The 19,426-nt window shown below is 51.2% G+C and overlaps 2 protein-coding genes across 3 annotated transcripts; one reads left to right on the top strand and one right to left on the bottom strand.

The window, feature by feature from the left end:
• Positions 1–949: 949 nt before the first annotated feature.
• TOP3A (DNA topoisomerase III alpha) lies at positions 950–12,570 on the bottom strand. 2 transcript variants are annotated; one of them, XM_083872322.1, is made up of 20 exons: positions 12,536–12,570; positions 11,790–12,021; positions 10,370–10,429; positions 9,750–9,823; positions 9,063–9,138; positions 8,408–8,516; positions 7,997–8,140; positions 7,331–7,501; positions 7,017–7,117; positions 6,809–6,883; positions 6,612–6,694; positions 6,285–6,492; positions 5,955–6,140; positions 5,656–5,785; positions 5,206–5,319; positions 4,961–5,126; positions 4,369–4,512; positions 3,968–4,090; positions 2,792–3,513; positions 950–1,821 (listed from the first exon to the last, which is right to left on the bottom strand). In XM_083872322.1, the coding sequence occupies exons 2-20, from the start codon at positions 11,967–11,969 to the stop codon at positions 1,643–1,645; spliced, it is 3,045 nt and encodes a 1,014-aa protein (XP_083728448.1). In that variant the 5' UTR covers positions 11,970–12,021; positions 12,536–12,570; the 3' UTR covers positions 950–1,642. The 2 variants fall into 2 exon arrangements, with proteins under 2 accessions (XP_083728448.1, XP_083728447.1); XM_083872321.1 differs by having other exon boundaries at positions 12,483–12,568.
• Positions 12,571–12,947: 377 nt separating this feature from the next.
• Positions 12,948–19,190, top strand: SMCR8 (SMCR8-C9orf72 complex subunit). The gene is made up of 2 exons (XM_083872202.1): positions 12,948–15,360; positions 17,374–19,190. The coding sequence occupies exons 1-2, from the start codon at positions 13,016–13,018 to the stop codon at positions 17,825–17,827; spliced, it is 2,799 nt and encodes a 932-aa protein (XP_083728328.1). The 5' UTR covers positions 12,948–13,015; the 3' UTR covers positions 17,828–19,190.
• Positions 19,191–19,426: the final 236 nt, after the last annotated feature.

The following is a 19,426-nucleotide window of genomic DNA, read 5'->3' as shown; positions in this document are numbered from 1 at the left end:
CCACCTTTTCCAAAGCCCTGGACCCACAGAGTGCCTGGCTGCAGTGTGGGAGCTGTCTGGACACTGAGCTTGTACCACTTACAGGGCTCAACTGAGCTCTGACCAGGGTGAGACTCCTAAAGCTGGTCCTGCCTGATCCACCAGCAAGGTTTAACCTGTTCCTTGTGTCCTGCACAGCCGCTTCCCACTGCTATTGCCATTCCAAGGTGACTGGCCAGGCTGCTGCCCTGCCTTGGCTCAGTGACTGCATTCCAAAGCCTCGGAATCTTGTTATTTTAGCCCAGGGTGTGTATTTTTAGGCCACGGCTGTCCATGGTGGGAGTGAGGGCTACAGGGAAAAGCAACCCAAACTCTCCTGACTTTCTGCATGGATTTAGGCCTGATAGGAATTGACTGCTGCAGTTTCAGGCTCTCTTTCAGACCTGTGCTGTTGTGGGCTCAGCTTCCAGCTGCCCTCCAAGTGCTCCAGCCTCCTGCCTGTCCCCTCCTTGCTGATCCCAGGAATTGCCCAGGAGCAGGATCCTGAGCAGCACTGGAGGTCCTGGCACAGAGCACACAGGAATCCTGCAGATCTCTCTTCTTTGATGAACAAAGGAAGCCCCAACAGCGAGGGAAGAGGCAGCCTGGCTTCCCAGGGAGTTCAGTCTGAACTCAGAACAGGAAAACAGAGCTTCTCTTCAGCTCAGCCAGCTCTGTCTGTCTGTCCCGGGTCAGCAGATGCAGCTGGTGAGATAAAAACCACTTTTCCCATCTCTTTGTAGCTCACTTCTAAATTACTGTGGGGAGTTTCTGCCAAGAAAGCTCCTGTATTGTTTCAGCGATTGGAATGAGCAAGATCTGGCTGGATGCTTTTACAGTAAAAGCTTCACTGTTTTATGTAGGAAGAAATAATTAGGCAAAGTTAAGGTGTCACTGCACACCATTTTAAATTTAAAAATTAAATAATATTTAATAAGAAACTCATTGGTTTGACAAAATAACTTTCATCAGCTAGCAGCATCACAAAGGCATGTCTCAAAGTTTGAGGAAGAACTCGCCTTCAAATTCAGGAACCATCTAAAATGAAGGCTTTTCCTGAGCACTGCAGCTGAGCTCCTTCCCAGGGCAAGCACCAGATCCAACTCCTCTGCCCCTGACCCTCCTTCACTGGCAGGGACAACCCAGGTAAGGATGACAAAAAAAGGGGAATGATGCTCAGGTAACATCAACTTAAAAGGGAACTTAAATTCCACACTGTGGAAAGGCAGGGACTGAGCAGAGCTCAGCAGCCCTGGTGTCTGTCCTGGTGGCCCTCATCCAGCTCTTCCCTGCATGGAAAGGCCAGGAAGAACCACCAGGATGGTGCAGGGGGACAATCCAGTGCAGTTTTCTCCACAAAAGCACTTTTCTGCTTCCAAGTGCTTCCTTGAAATGTTCAGACTTTCCCAATCTGCTCAGCAGAAGAGCAGCTCGAAACAAAAGCTGGTAGTGGAACCACTTTTCCAAGCTGGTTGAACCCATGCTGTAACAAACGGCATCTCTTGGCAGGAGCAGCCCTGCAACCCTCCAAAAAACACTCAAGGGACTTTTTCCCAGAGTCCAGAGGCAGAGGTGGCCCCTGCAGCAGTTCACAACCCTGGCCCTTGCAGAGGTCCAGCCCAGCTCAGTGGTTCTGAGGGCAGTTTTTCCTTGTGTGCCCAGGCTGGTGGCAAATGCTGCAGGTCCGTGGTTTCTTGGCAGCAGATCCAGAGGTGACATTGCCTGGTCTCTTGGCCTTGCTTCCCAACCCTCTGGAGTATCCATTGCTGCCAAAGTGGCTCAAAGATTCATCTCCAGAAGGGCCTAGAGATAAACAACTTGAATTTAAGGATCTTTGAAAACATAAACAGGTGAGAAACACAACCTAAGTTCAAAATAGCAGATCAAGGATTCTCAGGTTATTCCTGAACCTGCATTTGCTTCACACTTGTCTGAACAATGAAGTGTTACTCATTTGTCTTGCAGCATAGAGACCTGTGGGAGCAGCACAGGGGAAGCTGCTCCACCTGCTTGCATGCTCTGGTCTGCAGCTGAAGCAGAAACAAAACATGACACAGAAAAACTTGGGGTTTAAGTAGCTTTGAAAACTTGATTTTACCCCTTTAGGCTCCAATGTCTGAGGAAAAGGAGGATCTCTCACAGACCACATCTCTCCCTCTGTACCTGGTTATGTCCTTTTTGTCAGTTCTCTCTCTTTTGCATCCTTATTTTCTCATTATTTTTGTTTTCAGCATCTTTCCACACAGATCTCTGATCAAAGCTGCAGAATGACTTGCCCGTTCCCTGTACCCCTAAACTAGGGCAGAGGGAGCAGCACAGTCTCCCTGGCATGCCAGGTGGGTTTGAATGTCTCCAGAGAGGGACACTCTATCACCTCCCTGGGCAGCTGTTCCAGAGCTTTAATGTAAAGAAGTTCACCTTTAATGCCACCTTTAATGTAAAGAAGTTCTTGCTCATGTTGAGGTCAAACTTCTTGTGTTTTAGTTTCTGGTCATTGCTCCTCATCCTGTCCCTGAGCATCACCAAAAAAAGTCTGGCACCATCCTGCTTGCACTCACCTTTGAGATATTTACATGTATTAATGAGATCCCCTCTCAGTCTGTTCTTCTCTAGACTAAACAGGCCCGGCTCCTTCAATCTTTCCTCATCAGAGAGATACTCCAGAGCCCTCACCACCTTTATGGCCTCCCCTGGACCCTCTCCAGCAGCTCCTCGTTCTGTTCAGCTTAAGAAGAGCCTGCAGCTCTTGTGTCTGCCCCCAGCCCAGCCGTACCTGGTGCCACGTTCTCATCTGCCCACTGGAAGAAGCCGCACTGCTGCTCCCGGGGCTTGGGGCAGGTGTGGAACTGCCTGCCCTTGTTGGGCCCGTCCTTCTGCACGGTGCGTGTCACGGCGGGCTGGTCGCACCGGCACACCGCGCCACCTCCAGCGTCCAAACCGCTGCCTCCCGAGGGCTCCCTCCCTCCTCCTGGGCGCTGGAATCCCGCTGGGGCTCTTCCAGCAGCGGGCTGGAGCCACGTGGAGCTGCGTGGAGCTGCAGAGCCCCTGTCCTGTGGCTGCTCATCAGCCCAGAGGAAGAAGTTGCAGGCGCCGGAGCTGCACTTGTAGAACTGGCGGCCCTTGTTGGGGCCGTCCTTGCGCACGGTCAGCAGCAGCGCCTCGCTCCCACAGTTGCACACCACAGCATTCCAATCGTCTGCGGCAGCTGGAGGAGCAGCCCTGGGGGTCCTGGAGGAGTTGATGGAGAGCAGATGGCCCCGTGACAGGTTTGAGGTCCCCCTGGCTTGCCTGGCCTCAGTGCTGGCTCTGTTCAGTGAGTGGTTGGCCTGCAGGTGATGCCCTGGCTGAGTGGTGGACGATGCAGGTTGGGATGATCTGTGCAGGTATTTGAGGTCCAAAAGCTCTTTCAGCATCTCATCACAGCCTCCAATGCAGCCAATGAATTCCAGGGGCATCACAGGGGGAACACTGCCTTTCTTGAATTTAAACTTCAGTCTGCGAGGAAAGGAAGAGTCAAAGTCTCCCAGTTTCTCACCAACAGACCTCAATTTCACAAATCCCAGAATGTGTAGGTTGGAAAAGACCTTCAAAATCATCGAGTCCAACCCAGCCCTAACACCTCAACCACATCATGGCATCAAGTGCCACATCCAGTCTTTTTTTAAGAACATCCAGGGATGGTGACTCCACCACCTCCCCAGGCAGACTATTCCAGTCTTTAATCACTATTCCAGTATTTAATCACTCCTTCCGTGAAAATATATACTTGAACTTTTATTTGTTGTTTTGATCCTGCTATACAGAGGCTGATTTCCCCAGCCTCTCCTCTTTCCATCCCCAAGCCAAGTGCTACTCCAGCTTTTCAAGACTGGAATGGAAAACAGTTGCCCAGCCTAGCCCATGAAGTCTCTGCCCCCATGTCCAAAACGGGATAACTGGCATGACCTACCTGTGAACTGGATGGGGTTTACACACATCACAGATGCTCTCGTCCCTGGTCACATCCAGCACAAAATCAGGGAACCAGACTGCAGTTTTACAGGCTGGATAGCTCATGCAGCTGAGGTAGAACCTGCCATGGGACAAAGACACTGAATGAGGAAAAGGCAAACTCAAGACAGTTGGGGATCCATTCTCCTGTGTTCCCAGCCATCAGAAACTGTCAAAACTGCAATTTTACAGGGGAAATACCTACTTGAGAAGAGATTGAGCTGAGTCCACACAGCTCATGTAGCTGGTGGAGTCAGTGAGCTGCAGCCCAAGATTTCCAAGCTTTTACCAAAGGAGGTAAATGAAAGCCTGGAGAAACACAAACCAACACAGGAAGCTACAAGTGGGAAGGCCACCAACCCGCCATTCTTCCTGGTCTTCAGGACCATGTCACTGTTGCACTGGGGACATTTCCGAACAGAAACGGGCATTGCTGGGTACACCTCATCCTGCTCTGGAATTTCTGCAGCTTCTCCCAGATACTGAGCCAGGGCCTGGTCCAACCTGTAAAAAAATGAGCAGAGCATCCTGGGTGTCTCTGCAAGGAGCAATCAGGTGCTGCAGTGACTCAGAGCCCAGCTGCCCCCCACACAGCCCCTCTGAGCTTCTCCACGAGCACATTGACTCAGCACCACATTTTTGGAACAGGAAAGGTGTGGGTACAACATCAGAGGTCAGTGCACGCTGCCATCCCCAAATTTAATCTTAACTGCTCATCCTGGTTTAAACCCTTAGCTGGGAGGAACTTCTGACAGTGTGCCAGGCTGCAAGTCATACTTTCCCGTGCAAATGCCTAAACAGGGGCCAGAGCTCCAAGGAAACAGTGTGATAGGATCCCTCATTCCAGGGAAACAGTGTGACAGGATCCCCCACTCCAGGCTGAGTCCCAGATGAGCAGCCAGCACCTCCCAGCAGAGCAAAGCAAAAGGAAGAGAGCAAAGACAGTACTCACTTGTTGGCTCTGGCTACAGCTTCAATGAAGACTTGCTTGTACTTTTGGACTTGCTGTTGCAACACTACAGATTTGTCTTTCTTCCCCTCACAGATCAGTTTTAGATCAGCCTCCAGCTCAGCTCGAAGGTCAGGCTTGGACATCTCGTAGCCCATGGAATCATAGCCTGAGGAATATGTGGAATGGTAAGCAAAAGGAAGGAGAAATTAAGGACTCTGCCATCTCTGTAAGGGCTCTGGCCTCACCTTCCACCAGCCCCATGCCCAGCTGGCCGGGCAAGAAGCGCTGATCTGCCGTGAGCCCCACGTACATCCGCGTCTTGATCGTCTCGATGTGCTCGGCATGGGTGGCATCAGTCCCTGCAAACAGAGACATGGCAGCCAAATCAGGAGCCAAGAAGTGATTTCCCCTGTGCCCAGGGACAAGGACACAACCTACGGTGAGGAGCAGCACTGCCCTCCTGCCCCACTGGGACTGAGGCCAGCAAGGTGCTGGTGACACACCCTGGACATGGAACTGCCCATCCCCCGGGTACTGAAGGAACCCTGCAGGTTCCTGAGGATGTTTAGACTTTGCCCTCTATATCTCTTTATTCTGCACATTTAAGTGGCTTCTTATCTGCAGCAACATTTGGCTAATTCCCTATGAAGAATTCCCTCTGCCAAGAGCAAGAGGCCACGCTGCCCAATACTGACCAATGCCATGTTTCTCCATGAGAGCAATGAGATCTGCTTCTGTGAGGAGCAAGGGAGGACTGGTTTCCCCATCCACCATCTCCACCATGGTGGGCTGAAAGCGAGACCCTTTCTGATACAGCGGGATAACCTGAAGGGAAGGAGAATCTCTTTGAAACTGCTTCCTGGTCCATTCACTCAGGAGAAAGGCTCTGAGTGAAACAGCCAGAAATAGTCAAAAAATGTTTTGCAGAGAGGTCCGAAGTTGGCAGTGAAGTGCTACTTTAGCCTCTTCCACTTATGTAACTCAAGGGGATTACCTTATCACTCCACTTGTCATAAGGATACACTTCCAGGTAATTTCGGGCCAGGATCATGAGTCCTTGCGCAATGAACTGCTCGTTGGCAATGTTGATCTCCACAGTTGTCTCCTGTCCTTTGGCATCTTGAGAGCAGCAAGCCAAGAAGTGGCGCACGATGAACTCATAGAGTCTCTGCTCATTGCCCTGAGGAAGGTAAGTGTCCTCCCAGGTGAACAAGACATCACAAAACCAGGGGGATCTCGGGTGAGGATTTTGTGCTAATGACCACGTTAAGACTTTTATTTATCAAGCAACACAACCCATCCAGTTCCCTCTGGTTATGCCCACCTGCAGATTGCTGGTGTATTTTGTGGGGTGAATGGGAGGGTGAGCCTGATCAGATTTGTTTCCACTCCGAGGGGTTGGCCCACCCTGATCCAAAATCCTCTGTGCAAACTCTCCCCAGTTCGGGTCCTGTGTTTGCTGTTCTACCAAGGCAGAGAGGTTCAACTCCTTGGGGAAAATGTTGGTCTCAGTTCTAGGGTAACTAATGAACCTTAGGAAGAAAGACAGGAGAGCACTTTGAGAGTTGCTCCAAGATGTTTCCCATTTTGAACAAAAGGCCATTTAGTTTTAAAAGAATTCAGTTGACCAAGCCAAGTCTTGCTTTCTTACCCTTTAGTATAGAGTTTTTCTGCTATTGTCATTGTTTCCTTTGCATTTATTTTCAGTTTGCGGGAAGCCAATTTTTCCAGTTCCTGCATTGGGAAGAGCCAAAAAACCCAAAAGTATTACTGGATAATTCAGACCAGTGAGTAAAACATCTGTTCAAAGCTCTTTCCAGAGAAACCCTTCCCAGAGTTCCAACATACCACAGTGTCCAGGGGCAGGGGCCTCCATTTGCTCTTTGGCTTGCTCACAACATCAACAACAGTCGCTACCGGATCCTAAACAGAGTAAGCAAAACCCACATCTCCTTTAGGAGTTTATACAAACTGTTCTTTAAATGTCTTGAACAAGACAGATACAAGGAATGTTTGGCTGAATCTGGATGATGCAACTATTTACAAGTTTTCCTACCTCCATACACATCTGGTAAAGGACCAGGCACGCTGTGTGACTGAAGAGCCGGTTCCTCTTCCAGTTGAAGACCACGCTGCCATCTTCATGGTCGTGAGTCACTGTGAAGGACAACAGAGCTAGCTGACAGAGGAACCACAAAATGGAAATACCACAAAGGAACTTGGAAACCTTCCAGCTCCGCTCAGTGGTCGTGGCAGAGGAAGAGGAAACCACTTCTGCAGCGTTTTGTGTTAGTTCCTCCAATGTTTTTCCTTTCTGTCCACATCAAACCCTCAAAGATGGAGCCCAGGACTGTGTTTCTCTAAACATACCTTTTATTTTGTAGAAGGCTTCAGGAACAAAGGCCTGGATGGCTTTAAAGCGTTCAACTACAAATCCCAGTGTTGGGAACTGGCAGCTGCCATAGCTGATCAGCTGATCTGCTAAAATATCAGGGAAGATCTTGCGCAGCCTCAGAGTCTGGAATCTGGTGAAGGCAGCACCTGAGGAAACAAAATGGGCACCACAATTGAATACAATGATGTTGAATGATAATCACAGCACTTCAGATCCTTTTAATATTCTGAGCATTAATTTTACCCTGTTTAATACTCAGTTGAAGAAGCTTGTGAGTGTTGCATGAGCTATAAACTTAATATTTGCTTCAAGGAGAAACTTCCTCTTTTCAAGAGGAATTTCTTCATAGAAGAGGCTTTTAAACATTGGAATGGACTACCCAGGGAGGTGGTGGAGTCATCACCCATGGAGACGTTCAATAAACAAGTGGATGTGGCATTCAGTGCTCTGCTCTGGTTTACAAGGAGAGGATCAGTCACAGTTGGATTCAATCTTGGGAGTTGATTCTCTGATTCAAAGAGCACATTTCCAGTAAAACCTAAGATGTCATTTAGTCGTATCTGATCTAAAAATCACGTTTATGAGACTACAGAGGGTACTTCTGCCTTGTGTTGAGGTTACAGTAACAGATGTTTACGTGCCTATCCTGAGGTCCAGCTCCTGCCTGACGTCGACGGCATCACTGGTTTTTTGGTCGGGCTGGGTGAGGTTCTCACAGGCTGATCTGACAGCATGGAGTGTGATCTCGGAGAAACGGGCTCGGAAAACCTGCAGGTTTGGCTTTACTGCCACAGACACACAGGAGAGAAATCACAGTGACTCAAACACCAACAGAAAGGAGCTACTAATAAACAGCTATTGAGAGAGCACGCTGTCAACTGATGCTACAGTTTTCCAACAGCTGGATGCATTTCCAGTCTGTCACAGACACATATTTATTAGAACTAGCCAGCATTTAACCAGGACACAATAAAATTGAGAATTTGCCTCTGCTAATGGAGTTGTTAAACCTTAATTAATGGAAGTCAGACTGATGAAGATGCTCTACACACCAGCTTTGCACACGTGGATGATCTCAAAGCCAATGTTCTCTCCCTCTCGATCACAGTCAGTCCAGATCACCAGGGCTTGGCACTGCTGGATTTCTCGTTCAAGGGTTCTCTGAAAGGAGAAAAACAACACAGGGAGAACATTCCAGGCCACTTGCTCTGCCATTTCATTGCAGAATGACTCACTGAACATGAAATGCAATGTGTATCCATGGAGATGGGTTGTTGCAATAACATTTTGTAATTGTGTGTCTCGGGAGATCAGGCAGCTTTCGAAAGAATTGAGTCATTTATTTACATCTAATTCTGTTAAAAAGTTTGGCTTGGAGCAGGTTGTACCACAATCTGTTTTCTAAAAATGTCTTTTTCTGTAAAACTGAGACACAATCATCAATTCCACCTTGTTGGAAAAAAACATTTCTATTTTTAGCTGTTCCTTCACTGCACTACTTGTACATGAAAAAGTTTCAGTGTCACAAATGAACAGCACATATAGTCTTAGGAAATGTAGGAGGAATCTGCTAAACTGCAGAAATTTGGATGTTAAGGACAAAGGTAAGATCATCCTTCTGTCCGGGACAATATTTGTTGAACCAAATTTTTTTAACCAAATTTATTGAACCCGGAGCTCAGTTTCAAAATCTTAACCATTATGTACCTTGATATCCAGGTAATTTTCAGGGCAATACTTCTCAATTTCAGCATCAAAAAGAGCTAAAGGGTTGCAGCTATGCCTGGAAAACAGAGGAGAAACGTGTGTGCATCACAAACTAAAACACCATTTGTGAGACACTAACTGGTGCTAAGTACTAGAATGAATGTATTTTTTCACAGGCCCTGTTTCAGACAAAAGAGTGTTCACGTCAAATGCTGAGTAACATTTAAAAGCAACAAAATTAAAAACCAGCCAGAGAAAACAGCAAATCTGGAAGGCAACAAGCAGCATCTCCTATTTGTAGCCCCCAGTACAAAAGGAGGTAAGGCAGAGAAAGCATCTTGCTTCCCAGAACAGCTCCTAGCTGAACAAAGAACACAAACCCATCTCATTTTGGAACCAGTTTAATTCCCTGTGTCTGCCTTGTTGTATTTTAACCAGCATTATGTCTTCAGGGGATTTTAGCACTCTGAAGACAGGAATTTGAAACAATATTTTGGCTATTTTCTATAAAATTTGGAACTCATCACCCTGCTCTGCATCCAAATCCCTCCCTGCCCTTGTCTTTGAGCTTGCAGTGTCCCAAGGAGGTGCCTGCAGTGTCAAGGATGAGAGCAGGAGGTGACAGGCCCCTCCTGTGAGGGGCAGGAGGTGACAGAGCCCTTCCTGCCAGGGGCACGAGGTACCAACCATTTGCGAAAGGGCATGATAAAGTCATGAGCCAGTAAATGTCCTGACACGGATGTCATCACCATGGTAACGTTCTGCAAGAGACAGAGCAAGGAAATCAGTGCCCGTCACTCACCAAAAACTACCCACAGCCCCAAAATCTCCCTTTAGTTCTCCATTTACACGATTAGTGACACTTTTCTCCTGTTAATCCCAGACTGGTTTGGGTTGGGAGAGACCTTAAAGACCATCCAGGGCCACCCCCTAACAAGGGCAGGGACACCTTCCACTGTCCCACGCTGCTCCAAGCCCCATCCAACCTGGCCTGGAACACTTCCAGGGACAGGACAACTAAAACTAATACATCATTAGAAGTTCTATCCACGGCCTTACCCTCAATTTTTGTAGGAAGCTCCCAATTCTAAAGAGCAATGTATTTTTGACTGACATAAAACCAGAGAGTTAAAAGATTCAGAGCAACAAAGCAGGTGGTTGAAACAAGAAAACATCTGACCTTTCCTCACCTTTAGGCAGAACATGTCCACGGCTGGAGCTGTGTTTTGTAACTCCTGACAAATGGCTTTTATTAATTAGTATTTTTACTTCAATAATCCAGCAGCAGATTGAGAGAAAACTCTTACCTGGCCAAATATCTGGTAGTCATATTCATAAATCTTGTTGAACTTGGAAAAACCCTCTCGCTGGAAGGAAAAGGAGAATTCTTGAGTTTCTGGCTTTTAACAGGACACAAATTCTTTTTTTTTTTTTTTTTTAATTTTTTAATTTTTTAAGAGGAAACAAATCAATCCAGCCTCACTTTGTCCACACTGGGATGGAGCACAAGAGGCACCTGGCAAAGGAAAACCAGGTACTGGAGCTAATGGGAATTGCAAGGGGATGGAAATCTCCTGTATCATTTATGGAGACACTGAAATGGTAATTTCCAAGGTAAGAGGATTTTAAACCATTCCTGAAGGTGGTTCCAGGGTTATCTCCCCATGAATAATGAGGAACTGATTTATTTAATGGGGCTGGCCAATGCTCACAAACTCCTGACAATCTTGTTCCAAGTGACAAGTACTGTCCTCAAGGCTACCTCCCACCAAACTGGGACTCATGGAAGTTTCTACATTGTGTTTTTGCTGCTTTTTTTGCAGAAGCAGGATGATGTCTTGACTGGGACTGTCAGTACCCAGGTTCTCAATAACACCTTTTATTCAGATACAGGAGGTTGGAGGCACATGGGGGTCAGCCTCTTTTCCCAAGTGACAAGATGAAAGGAAACAGCCTCAGGCTGTCCCAGGGAAGGTTCAGTTGGACAATAGGAATAATTTCTTCATTGAAAGGGTTATCAAGCATTGGAAGTGCCCAGGGAGGTGGTGGAGTCACCAGGCCTGGAGGTGTTCAAGGAACAACTGGATGTGGTACCCAGTGCTCTGGTCTGGGTGCCAAGGTGGGGATCACAGGTTGGATAATCAATAATCTCAGAGGTCTTTTTCAACCTCAGTGATTCCCTGATTCTGGTCTAGGACCTTAGTTCGGAAACAGCAAGTGATTATGCAAACTGTTACCAGAGCAGCAGAGAACAGAAATACTTGGATTTTTCTTCTCCAAACCACAGCCTGTTTTTGCTTTATTTGGTGACCTCCAGTAAACACCTGACAATTGCTGATGCTGCAGAAGTAGTGCTTTTAGACAGGAAATGCATGCCAATGGATGGTGTCAGCTCCTGAAGCCCTTGTCACACACTGCTAATCCAGGAATGACCCCGGGAGCCCTCACCATGGAGCTCAGTGCCTGGGGAAGGAGCTGAAGGAGCTGAATTCCCACAGGACTCAAACCACAAGGACCTGAGGCTCCCAAATACATTTGGGCAAGTGGTGTTTGTCCACAGAACAAAGCCATTCTTGTACCCTCGTGTGTTCAGGGACAAAAACAGTGCTGATGTGAAGTGTCCATGCCAAGCTCTGCCGAGAGCGCTGGGCCTGCCACAGACCACAGGGATCTTCCCCAGCCAGCTAAGCCACCAGGGAGCAGCAGCACGATGTGAGGCGTTCCTACCCGCCGCATCCTGCTGTTGGAGAGCAACTCGGCGATCCCTCGGGCAGCATCGTTCTTCTCCGCCACGCACAGGACCTTGCGGATCCTCTGCAGCGCCACGTCCTCCGCGGCCCGCGAGAAGAAGCGCCAGGGCTGGGGCAGCATCCTGCCCCTGGTAAACAGCCGCACGTAGAGGTTCATGCCAGGAGGTGAGGCCAGGGCATGCTGCTGCTCCGCGTCCCGGGGCTGGACCCTGCCGGGATGCAGGGACAGCCAGTGTCACCGCTCGGCCACCCCCGGAGGCTCAGGGCAGCCCCTCGGCGCCGCGCGGGGATGGAGAAGGCGTCACCTCGCTGCAGGCACAGCTTTCGGGGGGTCCCGCAGCCTGTCCCTCGGCTCTCTCCTGCCCTGCTGGGGCTGCCCTCTCCCACACGGCCGGGGCAGCGCAGCCCCTTCACCACCCCTGATGTCCCCTCGGGCTGTCCCTCACCTGACGCAGCGCAGCCCCTTCACCACCTCGATCCCCCCCTGGGCTGTCCCTCACTTGGGGCAGCACAACCCCTTCACCACTACCCCTGATTCCCCTGGGGCTCTCCTTCACCTGGGGCAGCGCAGCCCCCTCAACACCACCCCTGATCTCCCCTCAGGCTCTCCTTCACCTGGGACAGCGCAGCCCTCTCACCACTCCTGATCCCCCCTCAGGCTGTCTCTTACCTGGGGCAGATCTTTCCCTTTCCTTTCGCCCTTTTGCCCCCGTCCCCCCTCACCTCCCTGGTCTCCCGCGCTCCGCTGTCGCTCCCCCTCACCGTCACGTCCTGCCGTAAAGCGCAGCCGCCGCGGCGGCACGGAACTATAACTCCCGAGATGCCCCGCGGCACCCCAAAGCGTCCACTGCCGCTCCGCCTCGGTTTTTCCTCTTTCCCACCGTCGCCGAACCCGTTCCGGGGTTGGTAACGACAAAGGGCGGCGACGGTAAAAATATAAAACTCCAGCTGAGAAAGAGGACGAGGCGGCGGCATCGCTTCCTGCCGGCGGGGTCGGAGGCAGCGCGTCATGTGACTCCAAGATGGCTGCGGGGCCGTGAGGAGGCGGCGGCTCCGGCCATGGCGGCGGCGTGAGGGGGACACGGGGCTGCGGCTGCGGCGGGGCCGGGCCGGGGCTGCGCCGGTGCCTCCCGCGGGGCCCGGCGGTGGCGGGGGGACCGGGGGCGCGTCGCTGCTCCATGTCGGTTCCGTCCTGCGGGAAATATGATCAGCGCCCCTGATGTGGTGGCCTTCACCAGGGAGGAGGAGCTGGAGGATGATCTGTACCGCGAGCCGCCCCTGCCCGAGGAGTACTCGGTGCCGCTGTTCCCTTTCTCCGGCCAGGGCGCCAACCCCTGGGCCAAGGTCGCCGGCTCCAAGTTCACCCGGGACTTCATCCTCATCTCCGAGTTCTCGGAGCAAGTGGGGCCCCAGCCCCTCCTGACCATCCCCGATGACGCCAAGGTGTCGGGCACCTTCGATCTCAATTATTTTTCCCTGCGGATCATGTCTGTGGATTACCAGGCATCCTTTGTGGGGCACCCACCCGGCTCTGCCTACCCGAAGCTGAACTTTGTGGAGGATTCCAAGGTGGTGCTGGGGGACTCCAAGGAAGGGGCCTTTGCCTACGTGCACCACTTGACCCTGTATGACCTGGAAGCCAGGGGCTTTGTGAGGCCCTTCTGCATGGCCTATATTTCTGCTGACGAGCACAAAATCATGCAGCAGTTTCAGGAACTCTCCACCGAGTTCTCCAAAGCGTCTGAATGCCTGAAGACAGGGAACCGGAAAGCTTTTGCCAACGAACTGGAAAAGAAACTGAAAGACCTCGACTACACCAGGACTGTCCTGCACAACGAGACTGAGCAACAGAAGAAAGCCAACGACAAGGGGTATTACACCACCCAGGCCATTGAGAAGGCCAATGAGCTGGCCAGTGTGGAAAAGTCAATCATCGAGCACCAAGACCTGCTGAGGCAAATCCGGTCATATCCCTACAGGAAGCTGAAGGACTCTGAATTCCACCCCTATGAGCCAGAGTGTGCCCTTGACCGGGCTGACGTGGGCAACGATCAGGACCTGGCTGCCTCTAACCCCACTGAGCCCGGGGAAACTCCCCTTTACACCCACGTGCCATCCTACACCCCCAAACTCATCAAAGCCAAGTCTGCCAAGTGCTTTGACAAGAAGCTGAAGACACTGGAGGAACTCTGTGATGTTTATTTTTTCACCCAGACCCTTGACCAGTTGCACCATATTGAGAGGACTTTTCGAGGTGATGTGTGTTACCTCCTGACAGAGCAGATCAGCCGGGCTCTCCTTAAGCAGCAGAGTGTCACCAACTTCCTCTTTGAGGACGTGTCTTTCCTGGATGAAAAACCTCCTGAAAAACAGTACAGAGGCTGCCAGGGGCTTGGCCAAGATGCCATAGATGAAAAGTGCTCGGAAGAGTCCCTCGCTCCTAAAGTGGTCATCAGCCTGGGCTCCTACAAGTCCAGCGTGGAGTGCGTGCCCATCAAGATGGAGCAGGAAATGGAGGACTCTGAAGAACCCAAAATGTCCGAGTCTGTGATGTCTGAGCACCAGGAGAACCTGGACTACCTGGATGCAGATATCAAAGGCAGCATCAGCAGCGGGGAGAGCATCGAGGTGCTGGGCACGGAGAAGTCGGGCTCTGGGCTGACCAAGTCAGAGAGTCAGGCCAGCCTGCCCGTCATGCCCAGCCCCCAGGCAGGCCGCAGCAAGGTGGGCAGCCGGCGCACGGTCAGCGAGGACAGCATCGAGGTGCTCAGCACGTGTCCCTCCGAGTCCCTCATCCCGGAGGATTTCAAAGCGAGCTACCCAAGTGCCATTAACGAGGAGCCCTATGCAGATGACGACGAGGGAGGCCTTCGCTTCGCCCCCAGAGCCAACCCGGGCGCCGATGACGGGCAGGATGACGCCTCGAAGCAGGAGAGCTTAGTGCAGGTGGATGCCGCCTGCTGTATCAGGAAGGAGAGTCCCAACTTCCTGGAGCCCCTGCCCGAACTGGGACAGAAGCCGTGTGAGGAGGACGGCGTGGTGCGGATCCCGCCGCAGCCGTACCGACCGGCTGAGCAGGGGCTGCACGGGGGCTTCCCCTCCCACGATGGCCTCTCGGCGGGGCTGCTGCCCTACGAGCTCGACTCTCGCTACCTGTCGGGCGGCAGGGAGGTGAGTAAGAGCAGCCTGGACGAGTGCTCGGACTCCACGAGCTACATCAGCAGCGCCGCCTCCACGTGCTCCGACAGGACCCCATCTCCCGCCCACCTGGGCAGCGCGGCCGGGGACAGGCACAGGAAGAGGGCGGGGCAGAACGCGCTGCGCTTCATCCGCCAGTACCCCTTCGCCCACCCCGCCATCTACTCCCTGCTCAGCGGGAGGACCCTGGTGGTGCTGGGGGAGGACGAGGCCATGGTCAAGAGGCTGGTGACAGCACTCTCCATCTTCGTGCCCAACTGCGGCGCCTACGCCAAGCCCGTCAAGCACTGGGTCACCTCCCCGCTGCACCTGGTGGATTTCCAGAAGTGGAAGTTGATTGGACTGCAGAGGTAAATGCGAGGGTCTGTTTGCTTTGGTAGGGTTGAGGTGTGTGGTAAGAGCTTCCATCTCAGAGGGCAGCAGGTGTGCAAGGGAGGTCTCTGAATTAGCAACTGAGCTGCCATGAATTTCTGCTGGTGGAGTTTATTTTGGAGAAGGAGTAGACTTGTCTCTTTGTATCCAGCCTCACTTGTGAGTTAATGTTTAAAACATCTGCTGGCCACTTGCTTCCTGCCTCAGGTGAGTTACTTGGCCAGGAGGTTTTTGCCTGGCAAAGCAGAGAATAAACACCTGAGTCCTGCTGGGTTCCTGGAGGATCTGATACAAGTGTTCCTGAAGTACCTTGTGTGCTCTGCTTTGCCATCTCCTACTGGAACTCTTCTCGCATTTCTAGCTAGAATTTTAGGGTAAATTATGCTGTGCTGGAGGGGAAAGTTTTTTCTTGTGGAGCCTATTGAAGAGGTGATGAGATCTGTAGGTCAGAATTGGAGTGCAGCTCCTCAGTCTGTGCTGGTGAGGAAGAAAGGCCCCTGGAGCTGTGCAGGAGCAATGTTGGGATTGTAGGAAACCTCTGCTGAGGGTGAGAACTGTCCCAAAAACAAGTGCTCCTTCCCAACACCCATTCCTGAACTGTGGCTTTACAGCTCATATTAGCAAAGAGTGTTTGCTCAGCTCAAGGGCCCTGCCCTTGTTGATGTTATGAAAAGGAATTTTTTTTGTGTGTTCCAGGATGTGTTCTGTGCTTTGGGTGCAGGTATGGCAGGGAATGGCCATTGCTGTCACCAGCGTGGAAAACATGAGTCAGAGTAGCAGACAGTGCTCAGAGCCTGGAATAGTTCCTGCAGGAGTGTTTGTAAACAGCAGGAAAATTAAAACACAGAAACCTGCTTTCTGAGCTGCAGAGTATTGTATTGCTGGGGGATGTGGATGCTGAAATTATCCAGAACTGTGAGTTTGCTCTCATTTCCGTGCTTGTGAGGCAGGATGACAGCTCTGCCAACAGCTGCTTACAAGCTCTCTGTCTGTCAGGGAGGTTTTTAAAAAACCCAAGTGTTTACTCGTTGCTCAATGTTTGTGGTTAGGTGCAATTTTTATAAACAGAAATCTTTATTTAAGAGCTGCCTGTAACATGTGTCAGTCATTTCAGCTCTCCTCCGTGGAATGTTAATTAAGTGTTCAGTTTAATGTGGGTGCTTTCCACAAACCATTTGTAGAAGGGCTCTGGGAAGGAATTTAGAAGCTGAACTATTTATTCCAGGAAGGATCCTGTGTCTCCTAAGGCCAGGTGCTGCCTGGGTGCTGGGGCAGCCCCTACACCAGTTGGGGCTCCCAGTTTGAGGCTGGGAGCTGTATCTCAGCCCAGCAACTGTCACTACAAAGAATGGAGGAGCTGAAGGGTTTTCGTAGGCTTGTAATTTGCATTTCAATAACATTAGGTTAAGCTTGGTGGGTAATTGTGTGCTTGTGAGCATGCTGTGGGTTTGCACTTGAGTGACAAATAGCCAGGTTCAGCCACGGGATGTTGTGGGTTAAGGACAGTTCTCTCTTTTAGCAAATTCAGAAGGTTCTGCTCCACTCGAGGCTTTGACCACCTTAGAGCAGCTCCCTCCCAAAGTGATTTGAGGGGAATGTGGAGCTCTTGGAAAGCGGGGACTGCTTTGGGTTTCTGAGTCACATCAAGAGGCCTCCAGCTGCTGTAAGATGTGTCTGTCCACCAGAGATGTCCTATCACTCCCTCTCCAAGTCGCTGGGGGAGGAAGCTGACCTGAAGTGTGGCGGTTTATGCTGTAGCATGCACAGTACAGATCAGGGCACGTGAGCATCCAGGGAATCAAGGTTTCTTCAGGATCTGGCAGGCTGGAGAGCCTATTTGTCCCCCACTAGTCTTTATTCTCTCACTGAGGTCTTGCACCAACTCCTCAACCAGAGGGAAACTACAGGGGATCCAGGGCACCACGGGCACACCCTGCTGCCTAATTATGTCTGCCCTCCAGCCATGCATGACCTGTCTGTTGCTGTTGCAGGGCCATGTCCCCTGCTGGGGTGAACGTGCTGCACGCCCTGAGCAGGTACAGCCGCTACCTGAGCATCCTGGACGCTGACAGCAAGACCCTGCGCTGCCCCCTCTACAAGGGCACCGTGGTGGCCCGCCTGGCCGACCACCGCACCCAGATCAAGCGTGGCAGCACCTACTACATGCACGTCCAAAGCATCCTCACCCAGCTATGCTCTAAAGCCTTCCTCTTCACCTTCTGCCATCACTTGCACCTTCCCATCAGCGAAAGGGAACCGGAGGAATCCGTCGTGAGCCGCAGGATGAACTTCCTAAAGCTTCAGCTGGGCCTCTCCAATGAAGATATCAAAATCGTGCAGTACTTGGCCGAGCTGCTGAAGCTGCACTACATTCAGGAACCGGGGCAGGGGGGGAACCCCCTGCTCAGATTTGACTACGTTCCCAGCTTTTTGTACAAAATCTAGCCTTGCACAGGCTGTGTGCCCGCGTGCTCAGAGTCTGACAGAGCTCATCCGTGCTTGACATTGCCGCTGCCTGCAGTAGCTCTCGCACATTGGGAAGAGGCTGAGGTGTTGGTGTCTCTGCTCCTCAGAAATCCGGGTCATTGGGATTTCTGGGTGTTCCCTGTGTAGATGTTCCATCACATAAACCATCGGGCACTCTGTAAATGTTAGAAGGGGCACTGGTAAAATGGATCACGGCAGCATCCCAGGGGGGTTATGGCACGAGGGGAGGTGGGCTATCTCGAGGAGTGTGCAGCTCCCCCATATAACACAGAGTCCTGCATGCTTCTGCCAGAGCCCTGAGCACTGTCAGTCCCTTCCACAGTGCCAGGGCTGTGACCAGAGGCGTAAAGGCCGTGTGTATCCACTGATGTGTCTGTGTGAGTGTAGCTCAGAGTCCCCTGGCAGAGTGGCAGCTCACAGGTCTGTGCACACCCACAGTGGATGGTGTCCCTTCCTGCACTTTCTGAGTTTCTGGGCACTTCCCAGGATAGGTTGTCTCTGGGTGAGTGGGAGCACAGAGGAAGCACATGTGCTTCTCTGCAGAAAGGGTTTCCCAGTTTGTCCCAGCTTTTGTTAAAATCAGGAAGGTGGAAGCAGTCCCTAGGCTGGCAGCCCCGAGGCTCTGGCGCTGTGAATGTAGAGCACTGTGCCTTGTTCATTTGTCACGTCCCATTTGCTGGGCTGGAGGGAGACTGGGAATCCTCAGAGCGTGTGAGGTCAGGGGTGACTTTTTAAAGACAGAAGGGAACTGAAGGAGGGTGAGGGCCCTCTTTTTAGGTGCTTTTTGTGATGGGGAAACGATGTGATTCAGCTGGAGCCGTGCTGTGAGACAGCAGGTACCACAGGCTGCCTGGCTGGTGAGGCACAAGTGCTCAGGAGAGATCGGGGATGAATGTACTGGATTTTATCTTGTATCCATAATAGTTTGTTTTATTTTATTTTTTCTTTTGTTGAGGAGTTGGCGTTTGTGGTAAAACAGGGCTGGCATTGCTGCATGCTGCTCCTGGCTGAGCTGTTGTCACATCCCGACTACCTCTCCCGGGGCTCCTGGGTGGCTCTGGATGGGGCAGAAGTGCTGCTCTTGCTCTCTGAGCCTGGGTACTTTTGCTTTCAAAGCTTGTGTGCCATAAAGGATGTACCACCAATGTGGTGACACTCCCAGATCATTCCTTTCAGTGTTGAAAGCTTTGTGCCCAGGCACAGTGCTTCCCTCTGGAGTCTTGTGGGTGATGCTGGGCCCAGGCTGCTCTGCCCGGTGCCATGTGGCAGTAGCTGCTCCCAAGGTACTTCAAAGTAAGAGAAGTCTTGCTAGGAAAGCTTATCTTGGTTTTAATTCTTTTTAATGCTGACTATGGGGTGGGAACAGCTGAGATCATACAAGAGCTGATCTGTTCTTTGGTTTGTTGTTGTTTGGTTGTTTTTTTTTTTTTAACTTCTGTTTATGGTGATAGTGTGAAGCAGCTTTGGAGATGAATGTGATCTTCTTTCTGAGCCCGGGAAGTTTCTATGTACAGTCTGGAGTTCACCAGTGTGGCTTAGACCTCACTAAAACTTGCT

Source organism: Zosterops lateralis, assembly GCF_965231275.1.
Source record: "Zosterops lateralis genome assembly, chromosome: 15".
Classification (NCBI taxonomy): Eukaryota; Metazoa; Chordata; class Aves; order Passeriformes; family Zosteropidae; genus Zosterops; species Zosterops lateralis.
Note: the sequence above shows the minus strand (reverse complement) of the source record. Positions and strands in the feature narration are given on the sequence as shown.